This window comes from Sebastes fasciatus, chromosome 12 (assembly GCF_043250625.1).
Source record: "Sebastes fasciatus isolate fSebFas1 chromosome 12, fSebFas1.pri, whole genome shotgun sequence".
NCBI lineage: Eukaryota > Metazoa > Chordata > Actinopteri > Perciformes > Sebastidae > Sebastes > Sebastes fasciatus.
In genome coordinates this window covers 3,704,172-3,717,897 of record NC_133806.1, presented here as the reverse complement: position 1 = coordinate 3,717,897, position 13,726 = coordinate 3,704,172, and the positions used below count along the sequence as shown (strand labels likewise).

Genomic DNA, 13,726 nt, shown 5'->3' with positions numbered 1-13,726 from the left:
ACCGTTTTATAAAAATAACTTTATTTTTTAATCATATCATGTCACAGTGGGTCAACATAAAACCAACTTTATTTACACAATGTAAAGTATTGTTGAATCCTGGCCATTAGTGGTATTTATGGTTAAACGGCGGTTGAAAGTAAAGTTGCTGAATAGCTTAACTGACAAAGGATCAGAATCAGCTTTATTGGCCAAATATGTCCACATACGAGGAATTTGTCTCCGGTTTTTAGTTGCTCTTTAGTTGTACTTACATTTCAACTACAATCATGAAGACAGAAATAGACATAGAGCTAAATACAAGGACAACAAAGCGTGAACAAACATAGCACTATTATGTACATACAAGTAGGTGAAAGAATAGGCCAATATATAAATGTATATGAAAAACAACATACAAGGTTTATACAGTAAATGCCTCTAAGTGGATCCAGAACTGAGAGCTGATATTCCAGACTATAAACAGAGAGACAAGAAGAGAAGAGAAAACCAACAATTTGTAGTTTCATCATTTAATAAAGGTATCAAGTGAGCGAAACCATCTGTAGCGGGATTTTGGAAGAAAATTGAATTGCTGCTGTGATACGTCTCATCATGCCTCGATTACTGCAACAGCCTTTTTACTCGCCAGAATCAAAAATCTATTGATCGACTCCAGACTGTGCAGAACTCAGCTGCCAGGCTTCTAACCAGAACCAAGAGATGTGATCATCACTCCTGTTTGAGTCCTCTTTACGCTGACTCTCAGTATGCTTTAGAATAGATTTTACTGATTACTTTTAAGGCTCTTCACGGCCTCTCTCCCTTATCTCTGACCTCTTAGTATCGTACGCGCCGATACGTACTCTGACATCCTCGAGCAGAGGTCTTTTGTCTGGTCCAGAGGCTGAAAGCTAAAGGAGACCAAGCGTTTGCAGTCAGGGCCCCGAGGCTCTGGAACGATCTGCCCGAGGAAATCTGGTCGGCAGAGTCAGTGATCTCCTTTAAAGGAACATTGTGTAACGCATCGAGGGATCTATTAGCAGAAATGTAATATAATATTCAGAACTATGTTTTAATTAGTGTATAAACACCTGAAACTAAGAATCATATTTTTGTTAGTTTAGATGAGCCCTTCATATCGACATGGGGAGCGGGTCCTCTTCACGGAGTCCACCATGTTCTACAGTAGCCCAGAACGGACAAACCAAACACTGGCTCTAGAGAGAGCCTTTCACGTTTTAACATTACCTGAAGGCCGCCGTAGTTCTCAGACACGCTTGTGAAACTGCTGAAACGTGAGCTGCAGAGTGTAAAACCGTAGTACCGCCAGCCGCCGTCTGACTTCCGTTGCTCCTAAAGTAGTGTTATTATGGTTAGGATGGCCTCTGAGCTAGACGAACGACGTTACCACGGTTTTACAGTCGGCGGCTCACGTTACCGCAGTTTTGGAAAGGGAGGAGTGAGCGGAGAGGTACTCAGTTGGTTGCAATCTGCAACCACACCACCAGATAACACCGTTTGGTTTGTCCGTTCTGGGCTACTGTAGAAAGCATAGAGAGCAATATGGTGAACTCCGTGAAGAGGACCCGCTCCCTATGTAGAGCTATGCTCTATGTATTCTAAGCTAACAAAAACACAACCATTCTGAGTTTAAGCTGGTTATACACTGATGAAAACATAGTTATGAATATTATATTCCATTTCTGCTAATAGATCCCCCGAAACCTTTAAGTCCCTTCTTAAAACACACTTTTAACGGAGAACCTTTCCTGATTTTACTTGAGTTTTAATTTTCTTTTGAACTTTCCTTTCCTCAACTTTTTTCCCTGTTGTTACCTTTTTCTACACTATAATGTTTTTTCTACACCTAATTGTTTTGTTTTTTTTAATCTTTTTTCTTTTAAACCAGATGATTTATGACTTTTTATTTTGCTGCCTTTGTGAAGCACTTTGTATTTTCAGTTTTTGCTCTATAAATAAAAATAATTATAACAGTATTATTACTAAATGATTTATGTGCCTTTCCTGGTGCTGTGTTTTAATAAATACAATGCCATTTGTTTTGTCATCACTGAATATTGTTCCCTCCTTACCCCCTGATTTATTTCTAGCACAGCGCAGATAGTATCAGTAATCTGCTGATGACATGATGTGTGGCGACTGGGGTTTGGTGTCGTGTCAGAGCTCAGTCAACACACTGAGTGTCATTCATTGGACGGGCTTACGTTTGGCGGCTGTAATGAGTGACTCCACTGAGGGGGGGAGCAGCAGGTGCTGGCTGACGCTGAGTTTGTGTCACTTACTACGGCTCTGTGAGAGCGAGGGGGCCGTGAGTGATGTCATCGCCTGGTGATGCTGATGTCACTAGTTTCTTTTTCTTTCTTCTTTTCACAGAGAAGAAGGCTATCCAGCTGTCTGGGTGTGAGTGAACACCCTCTAGTGGAGCTGCTGACGAGCTGTCCTGCAGAGCTTCGGTCTGTTTCTAACCATCCGTATTTCAAGGTAAAACCACAGTTACAAGTCACAGCGCAGGTTTTTACACAAAAAACCCACTAACAAGCATTTTTCAACTGAGTTTCTTTTATTTAATAGAAATGTGTTTTAAAGTTTACAGTTTACACAGCATGTGGACCAAACTAGGGATGCACAGATACCGATACCGGATTGGATATCGGGCCGATACTGACTAAAATAGCTGGATCAGATATCGGTGATATCGGCCAATCTATTCAATTCAATTATATGTTTATAAACTATATACATTATATACTGTAATTTGAATTCCTTTTGTTATGACCAATTTTGTTGCTGCATTAAAATGGTTAACACCTGAATTGTTTCTTCACCATCTATAACAAGGGGACATTGTTCATTTTGTTCACTTGGCGTCGCAACATTCAACATTTCAGTCAGTTAATCCAGTTATTCACAAATAATGTTGGTCCATATTGTGCAGTTCTGTTTTGTAATGGAGTATTGGCTGAAAAACAGGCATGTATATTTTAATTTCATTCAGTTCTTATTCTGTTAATAATAACAAAGTAAGAAACGTAGTGATTTAAACCTTCAAAGACTGACTTAAAATGATGTGTTGTGCTGTTTTTCTACCTGCTGTTGCAGTTATTGCTGTGAGAAAACTGTGTGCATCATAGTGTTTCATAGATAAATATGTCTTTGACTCATGGCTGCTGCGTCATATCAGTTTTGATATCAGTTTTGTTTCATCTGCTGCATGAAACGAGCTATTGTGCTAAGACGAATACTGATACAGGGCCATCTGTGATGAGTTATAAAAATATCCAATTGGAATTGTTTGTTGGCAATTGTAAAAAAAAAACCATTTCATTTTGTAGAGGAACATTACTGTCATGTGAACATCACCTAACTCCAATTTTGGTTATCAGTGATTCAGTAAAAAGACTAGATTTTCCTCTGTGGGCTGAGACAGCCGTACAACATTTGGGTTATTTAAACAATGTTTTAAAATGTTTTGTCCTTGAGTTCAAAACTGCTTTTTCTTTTTTGGTTTTCAAAAGTTGTTTTTTAAAGGCTTTTGATGGAGGTTTTGGTACTACGCTATGTTCAAAACCCAGAAACTAAACTGTTAATTAGGAAACATGATGTAGTGTCTGAGTCACGCGGCAGCTCCAATGCTGTAAACAACACATTTTAGTATTTTTTTTCCCTCTTGATGATGCACCTGCTGTGACTGACAGGATCTTATGTGTTCCAGAGGTCTATGGTCCAACATTGAGCAGAGACCATGTGGTGTTTGGAGCTGCTCGTACCACTGCTGTTGATCATCAATGGTAATAAATTCCTGCTCCTCTTCCTTGTTTCATGGTAGGCCTTTTCCTATTTCCCAGTTTGTACATCCTCCTTTCTTTCCTTGACTCCTGTCCTCATTGATATGATAATTTCCGGATACACCGGTGTATCCTAGCTTAGAGCTCCTCCGGCAAGCCTCCTCGATCCTCGATCCTCGATCCTCAATCCTCGAGATACATTTTAGGAATTGGGGCGTCCTTCAAGATGGAGCGCTGAGATTGATTTCCAGGTCACAAGCCTGCGAGAAACGAGGAGACGAGGAAGCACAAAATTGGGAAATGAGAAACACCCAAATTCTTCCATTGTACCTCACACTTACCACTATGCATGCAGCGGTCTTACACTCTGATCTTCTCTCAGATGCCAGTTGCCAGTGGAACGTTTGGGTACCTCGGGACATCTCGGCCATGACAAACTCCTGTGTGGTCATCCCGTGCACCTTCATGTATCCGTCTGGCATCAGGCCGTACCGTGGCACTCACGGTATCTGGTACTTCGGCCAGCCGTACCCTCAACTCTTCCCTCCCGTTGTCTTCAAATCACGCACAGACGTCGTGCACGAGAGCTACAAGGGCCGCACCAAGCTGCTGGGTGACCTGCACCAGAGGAATTGCACTCTGCTCATCAACAACATCGGCACAGAGCACTCGGGGAGATACTACTTCCGTGCTGACCTCGGTGGAGCCAACATGTATACGTACCCGGACTTCTCTGAGCTCAAAGTTCTGGGTAAGTCACCGATCAGAGTAGGGCTGCAACTAACTGTTTTCATTGTCGATTCATCTGTCGATTATTTTCTCATTAATCGACTAATTGTTTGGTCTATAAAATGTCAGACAATTGTGAAAAATGTTGATCAGTGTTTCCCAAAGCCCAAGATGACGTCCTCAAATATCTTGTTTTCTCCACAACTCAAAGATATTCAGTTTACTGTCATTATTTATTGGTACAATATCTTTGCTCTAGTTTTCTGCTTAATAATATACAATAAGTAAACTATTGATTATCATCTCATTGTTTGTTAACAGTAAAATAACTATTAAATAAGTTTAATTAACTATCAATATACCATTTATAAATGATGGTTATTACAAAGTGTTACCAGTTCTTACTTTTGTTAAGAAATCCACTAATGTCCCGTCCACCAGATCAACCCAACATCGACGTCCCTGAGGAGATTGTCAGCGACGAGAGTCTGGAGCTGACCTGCTACGCTCCAGACAACTGCCCCGACATGACTCCAGAGATCCAGTGGATGTACACCGACTACCTGCCCGACCCGGAGTTCAGCTCTGACTACCTGGAGGAGAGCAACACGGCGGTGCTCTCCAGCACCCTCACCTTCACACCCCGACCCATGCACAACGGGCAGCTCCTGGGCTGCAGGGTCTACTACCCCAACACCACGCTGGTCTATGAGAGGCTCATCTCTCTGGACATCAAGTGTAAGTTAAAAAGCACCTCACACTAGAAGGCCAAAAAGTAATAATGATGCTTTTCTACCTCTATCTGTAGTCTCAAAAGCTGGGGTTTTCACCAACGTTTTAGTCCCTGGAACTACTTTTCAAGGAACTAAAAGGTTCCTTCAGCCCGCTGTTGTCTGCGTTTCCACCACGGTCTAAAGAGCTGTGACGATGAGACGATGGGCTGCTTTAGAACGTTAAAGGAACTGTTTGTAAGAATCAGAAATGCTGTTTAATATTTATATATTATATTAATTATACGTGTAAGAAGTTACAAACAGTCCCTTGAAATGAGTCGGGAGGCCGACACCATTTACTTTCAATGCCATCAAACAAAGAGAAATGCTCTCATCCTAAAATGCTTCTAAATTGATACTAGAGTACTTCCTTGTTTTATGAATGAAGCGGTACCAGCAGTACGAGTTGAAGCAGCGGCGTTGTGTGTTTGTGTGTTTCACCAATCCGCGACTGTCATCGCTGCAAACTCAAACCCGGAAGTACCCTTCCCGACCAGGGCCTTTTTTGGGGGTAAAAAAGCCCCTAAAATGTCCTCAGAACTTAATTTAGACCCTGGTCCCTGCAGTCGAAACGCGAAACGAGTTCCTCAAAAGGTTCTTAGTTCCGGGGGAAAGTTCCTGTGGTGGAAACGGGGCTAAAGAAACTGTTGTGTCTTACATGCCATACTCGAGTCCCAACATCAATTATGATTTCATATCAGGCAGATTACTTAGTGGAATGACTCAGAGGTTTCCCAAACATAAACATATCCTCTTTAGTGTTTACGTCATGCATGCCGCTGTCCTATATTTTATGGACTTAGTTATATATTGTAAAATCTGTTCCTGCAAGAAAAGATCGACTCGTGTATTTCTCTCTTCAGGCAGAAACATTGTTTTTCATGCACTGGTCAATTTTGAGATTTTGAGCTATTTTGCTTCCATAACATGTCTTCTTTCAGACTAGTGGAAAGAAAACATCCAAAATACACATTTAGGTGTTTATTTTACTACTTTGACTATTTGCGTCTGTAGATTTCTCGAATTTTCAAATTCATGGAGTTATACAAAGAGATATCAACAAAAATCCCCTCCTTTGAGATTTCTGTTCTGGAAATGTATGCAAATTTGCACATATTTGATAAGATAATTCCTCATTTGCATATTTAAACATACATTTTGCAAAACCTGTAATGTAAGAAAAATAATTGCCTTAATGTAAGTAATCAACTGGGGAAGTTTCATGGTCACGTCATCACCCTATTCACCTGTAGTGTCTCCCGTTAAAAAGACATTCAGTGTTTAGTGCGTCCTGGGACATTAAATTCTCCGGCTTACTTTCCCTCCCAGATGCTCCACGCTCCGTTTGGGTGAACGTGTCCTCAGAGGTGATGGAGGGCAGCTCTGTGATGCTGCACTGCGAGGTGGACAGTAACCCTCCTCCCAGGATCTCCTGGATGTTTGGAGACCAGGAGCTGCTGTGGGACACGGCGTCCAACGTCTCCCTCTCCCTGGACGACGTGACGCCCGCGCACGAAGGGATCTACACCTGTCTCGGGGACAATGGCTACGGCATCATGAACACGTCACTGTACCTGGCTGTCAAGTGTAAGTCTCTGCGACAGTTGTTCCAACATACATATTATACAAAACAAACTGTATTCAATTTGTACGTAGAAGGGAATCGGGACACAGAAAGTTAGTTAGTTTTTTCACGAGTTTGGATTGTACAAATCACCCCTTTGCTGTAGCTGCTGTTGATACGGATGCTCAGTATTTTCCACCTCGCTTCACCAAAGAATCAATATGCACTGCAGAGCTTCGGAGCCACGAGGAGGCAATGGCGGAACAATATTGATGGCAATATTGTGGAAAAAACAGAGCAGTGTCCCAAATCCCTACAACATACTAATAGAATCATAAATCAATGTACTTTTTTGTTTTGTACAAACACCCAATGGCGCCTTAATGCACAGCCCCGAGTACCAGGCGGGCCTCACGAGACACAAGCTTATAAAAAATGCCACTGGATGAGCCGACGCACGTCACGGAAGGGGTGGAACGAAGGCCTACGATGTTCACGTACTGCCAGTTCTTTGATGTTTGAGGGTCTTTAATTGGAAAGATTGATCTTCTCTTGTTGCCGCTGTGCACACAGGCCTACTTGGATCAATAACCTAGCTTTGTCTTTACATATAGTTTACATATTGTCTCATAATGATGACTTTCATATTCTGTTTACTGATCAGGAGGGCACTCCGTTTAATACTGGTCGCTGTCCATTGATGGGGGGTGCTGAATTAAAGTTGCCGTGGCAGATTGTGAAGGGAGGGAAGGGCCTCCAAGACGTCTGCAGCCCCGGGGCCTCGAGTCATATTAAGGCACCGCTCCAAACACCGAGTGACACGAGACACAATCAGAGCGTGACGTTAGCCCATTATGAATCAAACAAGAAAGAAAACAAGGATCTAAAGATGTCATACATTTCTTTTTGTTTTTGAGATCTCCATGGAACTGTATAACCGCAATCCACAATAGCGTTTGAAACATCAAGTGGATTTAGTATGCATGCTGACATAAGTGTGTTTCCTGCACTACATACTCAAAACCTGCTGATCATTAGTATGTAGTATGGAACTGGGACACAGCTCACGAGTGCTTTGACCTTCCTCTTGACCAGTTAAAACTTGTGAGTACATCGGAGGAGTTGTGTGTTTTGAGAGCCAGAAATTTCTGCCCAAAGTAATCACTGAATATTTGCATTCATTAAAACGCACATATATTTTATACTGAGACAGAGAACTCACTCTGTTTGTACGCTGCTCAACATTAAAGCGTCTGTATTCTATATTTTTCTGATAACAATGTATCAAATGAAAACGTGAAAGGGGTTGCTCATAGTGACAACAGAGAATTATCATCTGAATCTGCAGCTCCCCTCGGCATTACCTGAGTTTCTTTAGCGGTCCGATCTGTACATTTACCGTCTTGGTTTCACTCTCACCGCTCTCATAGCATCGTTTTTGGCCGCAGCAGGAAACTGTTTTCAGCGCTAAAAACCTACTGCACACTTCCTGTTTTGCACCAAACAGACACAGTTAACGATTAGCTGGTGAGCATAGTGGATCATTTAGCAGCTAAAGAGCCAGATATTTCTTTCAAGAGTTGGTAGAGACCAAAAACAGAGCTAAAAGATGTTGAATATTGGACTTATATTCACCAGGTGGCCAGAAACTCGACTCCAAATGAATGATAATGTTGCTCTGTAACTGCTGGATGTGTAAATAAGAAACTGTTTACTCACAAGTTTTCCATATCAACTTAAAAGGTGTTGATATGTCAGTGTCGTTTCTGCTGCCCCCAAGTGGCCAAAATATATTGCAAGTTTAACAAAATGTTGTCCCTTGATATAAAAGAAGGTAACATTTAAAAGGTGTATTCTTTCACCGTGTAAATGATAAAGAGACATTCCCAAATCTGAGTAAGAAAAAAAAAAAAAATTCTCTACATTTTATTTTTTTTACAGACCCTCCGCGCGAGCCGCTGGTAAACGACTCCATGACGGTACAAGAGGGATCCACGCTGGCCCTGCACTGCAGCACCCAGGGCAGCCCGGCCCCAACCCTCACCTGGCTGAAGGACGGGGAGCTGGTGGGCACCATCACCGCCGACGAGCTGTCAGTGCTGGAGATCGTAGAGATCACACCGCAGGCAGACGGACAGTACCGCTGCCTGGCCGAGAACGAGCATGGAAGAGCCAGCAGCTCCTTCAACATCACCGTTGAGTGTGAGTGCTTCACTGTCCTTCACAGTGGCAAAAACAAGACCTTTCTGTGGACGTAAACTGACGGCACCAGGTTGCCCCAATTGATTACATTACAGCTTGTTTAGCGGCTGCAGCATTCTCCCTCAAAAAAGGTGGAGGGTGTCACCCATTTATTAACCTCTGCTTCAGCTGTGTTTGCTTGTCGGCTGCCGATGGCCTCAAAGCGAGCACTCACTTGCTAGAGTTATGTTTCATATTTATATTTATTCATATTCAATGCTGTTATTGTAGCTCTTTACTCTTGCTGCCTCCTTCAACAGATGCCCCGGTCCTTCTGGAGGAGTCAAAGTGCACAGTGGTGAGGGAGGGTGTCCAGTGTGTCTGCATGGCCACAGGAAACCCTGAACCCACCATCGAGTTCTACCTGCCCGACCTGAACATCACCATCAACGAAACAGACGGCCGGTACAACTTCTACACACACACAGACGGACATACCTCCACGGGTATGATCAAGCTGCGGGAGAAAGGCGAGCGGGTTGACAACGGAGGCCCTGCCGTCAACGTCCACTGCAGCATCTACAATATGTACGGAAGAGAGAGCGTACTCCTGGAGCTACAGCAGGAGAGTGAGTTCAGACTAACTGTACACAAAAACTGATTATTTACTTGTGATTCTTCAGAATGTCCTCTTTCTGCCTCACTGGAGGATTTTAGCCTGTTTCTGCCATGTCAGAAATTTTTGTCGGCCGTCCACTGCCTCTCGCACAGTTGAAGCAGAGCCATGAGTTGATTCCCCAACGTCAGTGCCTTTTTTCTTACAGTAATCAGAGCGTAGCTATCAAGATAACAATGTAGGCTACCATGGATATAGGTAGTTAAACTTAGCTAACTTCCTCTGCAAAATGCACAAGCCATACTGTCCACGTCTTCCTCGCCACCTGCGAGTCCATATAACATTACACCGCTGCGTTTCATCAGACAGAATGGCACAGATGATCAAGGCAGCACGTTTCTGCATTGTTAGCATCGCACATATCTTTACTATCAAACAAACTTTACCTGCCTCGGAGCTTTCAAACCAATCTTTGTTGACAGTATTGGCATATTGTAATTCAAGTGTTCTGAGAGAAAACTAGACTTCTGCACCTCCTCATGGCTCTGTTTTCAGGCTTTAGAAAATCAGTCCGCCCGTGACTGGAGACTTTGACCGATCCCAGGTCATTTCATTGAGAGAGCGTTCTTATTGGCTGTGCTCAGGTCATGTGACCGGTACTTGGAGTTCCTTCACCAGATTGTGCAATACAAGACATTTCTGAAAACATCTGAGGAGAGAAATAGGCATTACAGTAACAGAATATTGATTCATATTTGATCAGCGCTGCCTAGTTTGACCGTTTGGTCGGAGTTTGCGAGTGTTTGACAGCTGGCTCTCATAGACGGCAGCTGGACAGCAGACCTCAGATCAGCTCTTACTGCTTGTTTTCCTCCGGTCTGTGAAATCATGCAGATGCCGTTAGGAGCACCGGAGGACACAGAGGCACATGATTTTTTTCAGGTTACCTGTTTCATGCACTACTGTCACGATATAGCGACCGTTTTACAAAAATAACTTTTTTTTAATCATATTTTCTCCAATCTGGCCTCCTTCAGCTTCAAGAGTAGGGGCGCGTCTAAGAGAAAGCTTGGTGTAGCTCAATTTGTTGATAAATAATTAACTCGTACGCCCTCATTTTTTATTGTTGCTCATTTTTGTTTTCAGAAAAGTACATGATGGCAGTTATAGTTGGCACCATTGGAGGCGTGGCGGTCATAGCCTTCATCATTGCAGCGGTCAGATACGTCGGCCACAACAACAAGAAGTGAGTATAAATGACAAACTAATGGAGAGGCCGGTGCGAGGCAGAAGTAGTCATTTTCCTCACTAAGCATTTTCTGAAATCCAAGGAAACACTTGAGCCTTGTCATCCATTCTAAAACATATTGATGCACATTGTATATGAGTGAATGTGGGATTTAGAATCATTCCTGCAGAGCAATTTAGCAGTTTCTTTGCCACGACAAGTCCTTGTTGAAATCCTTGAAGATCCACATTGGCAAGCTGGACTAACCTTATATTTTGCAGGCTCGATTCCCTGCTCTGACACTGCTTCTGTATCCTTGACCTGCTACGCTAAATAAAACCCAGGTCGCCCTCTTAACCAAGGTGCTTTATTTTAGCCTCAAGGCATATTTTGACCCCCAAATTTACACGCTTTCTCTGACAAATCACCCCTGAAGTGGGTGTGAGCTCAGCGACTAAACCCATAAAATAACCCCGTCACTCACACCCACAGTTGGCCTCCCCTTATAACCTTACAGAGCTTGTTGTTTTAAAATGGATGCCCAGGCTTGGCGTGTCGCCCTGCGTTAGTGGCAGTCGAGACCGAGTGTGATTATGTGACTCCGTCCCCCAGAGAGAATGGCAACCCTAGGCAGGACGTGGTCCTGGAGAACCCAGCTTTGTACTACAGCGCAGTCAAGAAGGACAAACAAAATCTGAGGAAGAAAGTGGTGAGACATGCTGATGTCAATGATTATGATTATGATGGAGGATGGGTTGGATGACCATTCTCAGATTGTTTGGAGATACAGTTTTGTGTAAAGTTTTTTTTACCTCTGAAAATGAGGTAATAGAAGGAATCTCTCCCACTAGCAGTCCAGTAGCTCCAACCATGACCTTTCCACACTGTTTTCTCTTGCTTTCATCGCTTCTCTGCGTTTTTCTGTCTGTTTTTCTCTCCCCTAACTCTTGCACAGCTTAAGACAGAGCTGTTGGGCTCAAAGTTTAACTCCATTCTAGAGGAGACTACGGTAAGGTTCCTCAACAAATCCCCATTAAAAACACAAGCCTCAGTGTCAGATGCATCTCCTCGCATATCAGCTTCTGTGTTCTGTACACTGCCGTTTGTTTCCGAATCTGCCTTCTGCATGGCTGCCTCATCTCTAACACAAATTGCGCAACTAACAAGAAACATCTCGGTCTCCTTGTCAGTTGCCAACCAGTAACCACTAACATCTTTTCTTTATGTTGTCTGTCGCGCTCTTCTGTCATCTGCGGTGTCACCGGCACCTCGCCAGTGATTTGTGGCGCTGATCGGTCCTTCTGTCTGCAGGGAGAAGACGGGGATTATCAACCTGTGGGCTCTATGGCGGGACTGGAGAAGCAAGAGCTGAATTACGCTGCTCTGGAGTTTATCGGGGCCAGGTCCAGGGAGGGGGCCTCAGGGAGGGGGGATGATGGCAGCAACTACACGGAAATCAAAGCCAAATGAATCGCGATCCTTCCCTGATCCCTCGGCTATGCGAGACGCAGTGGCATCCCCAACACATGTTCTGCCCCATAAACTGTGTAATAACCCCTCTTCCTCTACTGGATTTCACCTTGCATATGATGACTCCTTGTTTCTCATTGTTACATATAATGTAGCACTCGATGCCACTACTCCCCCCTCATGCTGCCCCTCCTCCATTGGACGCCCCTTCAAATGCCATCATTTGGGAAAACTGGTACTTTTTTTGGGTCGGAGCATGACTCACTAGACAATGTAAAAGAAATTAAATTTCTAGCCTCAGTTGTAGTACATGGGTTCTAAAACATGCAGTGTTAACCAGCGGCCATGTTTATGTTGCTTTCTCCATGTTCTTCATTGTGATTGTCGATGTTATTGTCAAACGACAGACATCTGAGCGCTCGCATCTGTCTCAATATTTGCTCTACATCTGTCTCTCATAACTGTCACTGTGTCTGCCGCCAGTCGAAGCATCGGGGCAAGGAGTAACCGCGCTTTTTGTTCTCTTATATTTATGTGTGTCTATCAGCAGAGAGCAAACCTCACTTCTCTCTTTCCTTTGGTTAATTACATCCCAAGAAAATAACCGACTGAGGCGAGAGATGGAAACGCATCTCAGCATCTTGTTTCCACATAATTGTATTTAATGCGTGGTGTGACTCCGTAGCCTCTCATAATAAATGGAAAAAAAAGTCACGGTCACTTTTTGATAAAAATTGAAGAGGTTTTTGTAAATTCAAGTGGTACACTGTCTAGTTCTGAAGAATGTCACATCTTCTTTCCAGCATTTTCCAGTTAATTGTAGAATGTGTTGAGGTTTTGGGGGATTTTCCTGCACTGTGGCAAACGCAAAATGTCTGTCTCATCTTCTTCTCCCTAAAGCTTGGGTTGCATACGGAAGCCCTAAGAGGCAAGTGAGAAAAAAGAATCTGAGGATCCGTTTTCTAAGTCTGATCTAAATTGTTTTCTCTCCATTATGACTTAAGAACAGCTGAATAAATTCCCTTTTTTTTTCATCTGTGAAACAGATTTTTGGCCGGTGAATTTCTTTTTCAGGGCAAATATTTCTAAGTTCATTAAAAAAAAGAAGTTTCATCTGTTAAACGGGTGGGAAAAACTGTTTTGCCAGGCTCATTTTTCTAAATAAGACTAAAAGCATTCATGTTTTCCTAAAGGCAGATTAGCGCCGATTAAAATATACTTCTAGCCAAAAGAAAGCTATGACAATAATGTTACATAACTTGCTAATACACAATGTGTTCCTTGTGTTTAGAGTGCATGGAGGAATTAAAACATGAGTCCTATTTATAACATGCAGCCTCTTGTGGCCGTAATGAATTATAACAACACTTTATTATT

The 13,726-nt window shown here is 42.9% G+C and overlaps 1 protein-coding gene across 6 annotated transcripts in view; it reads left to right on the top strand.

Moving 5' to 3' along the window:
* Nucleotides 1–13,456, top strand: part of mag (myelin associated glycoprotein) — a 33,208-nt gene extending 19,752 nt beyond the window's left edge. For 3 of the 6 annotated variants that reach the window (XM_074652628.1, XM_074652627.1, XM_074652629.1), the window contains exons 3-13: nucleotides 2,377–2,484; nucleotides 3,716–3,791; nucleotides 4,171–4,539; nucleotides 4,959–5,255; nucleotides 6,620–6,877; nucleotides 8,796–9,056; nucleotides 9,356–9,664; nucleotides 10,798–10,897; nucleotides 11,492–11,588; nucleotides 11,835–11,888; nucleotides 12,191–13,456. In XM_074652628.1, coding sequence (XP_074508729.1) covers nucleotides 3,746–3,791; nucleotides 4,171–4,539; nucleotides 4,959–5,255; nucleotides 6,620–6,877; nucleotides 8,796–9,056; nucleotides 9,356–9,664; nucleotides 10,798–10,897; nucleotides 11,492–11,588; nucleotides 11,835–11,888; nucleotides 12,191–12,349 — 1,950 coding nt within the window. In that variant the 5' untranslated portion in view covers nucleotides 2,377–2,484; nucleotides 3,716–3,745 and the 3' untranslated portion in view covers nucleotides 12,350–13,456. The remainder of the gene's footprint in view (nucleotides 1–2,376; nucleotides 2,485–3,715; nucleotides 3,792–4,170; nucleotides 4,540–4,958; nucleotides 5,256–6,619; nucleotides 6,878–8,795; nucleotides 9,057–9,355; nucleotides 9,665–10,797; nucleotides 10,898–11,491; nucleotides 11,589–11,834; nucleotides 11,889–12,190) is intronic. The other 3 variants (XM_074652630.1, XM_074652632.1, XM_074652631.1) reach the window with 3 other exon arrangements.
* The last annotated feature ends 270 nt before the right edge of the window (nucleotides 13,457–13,726 follow it).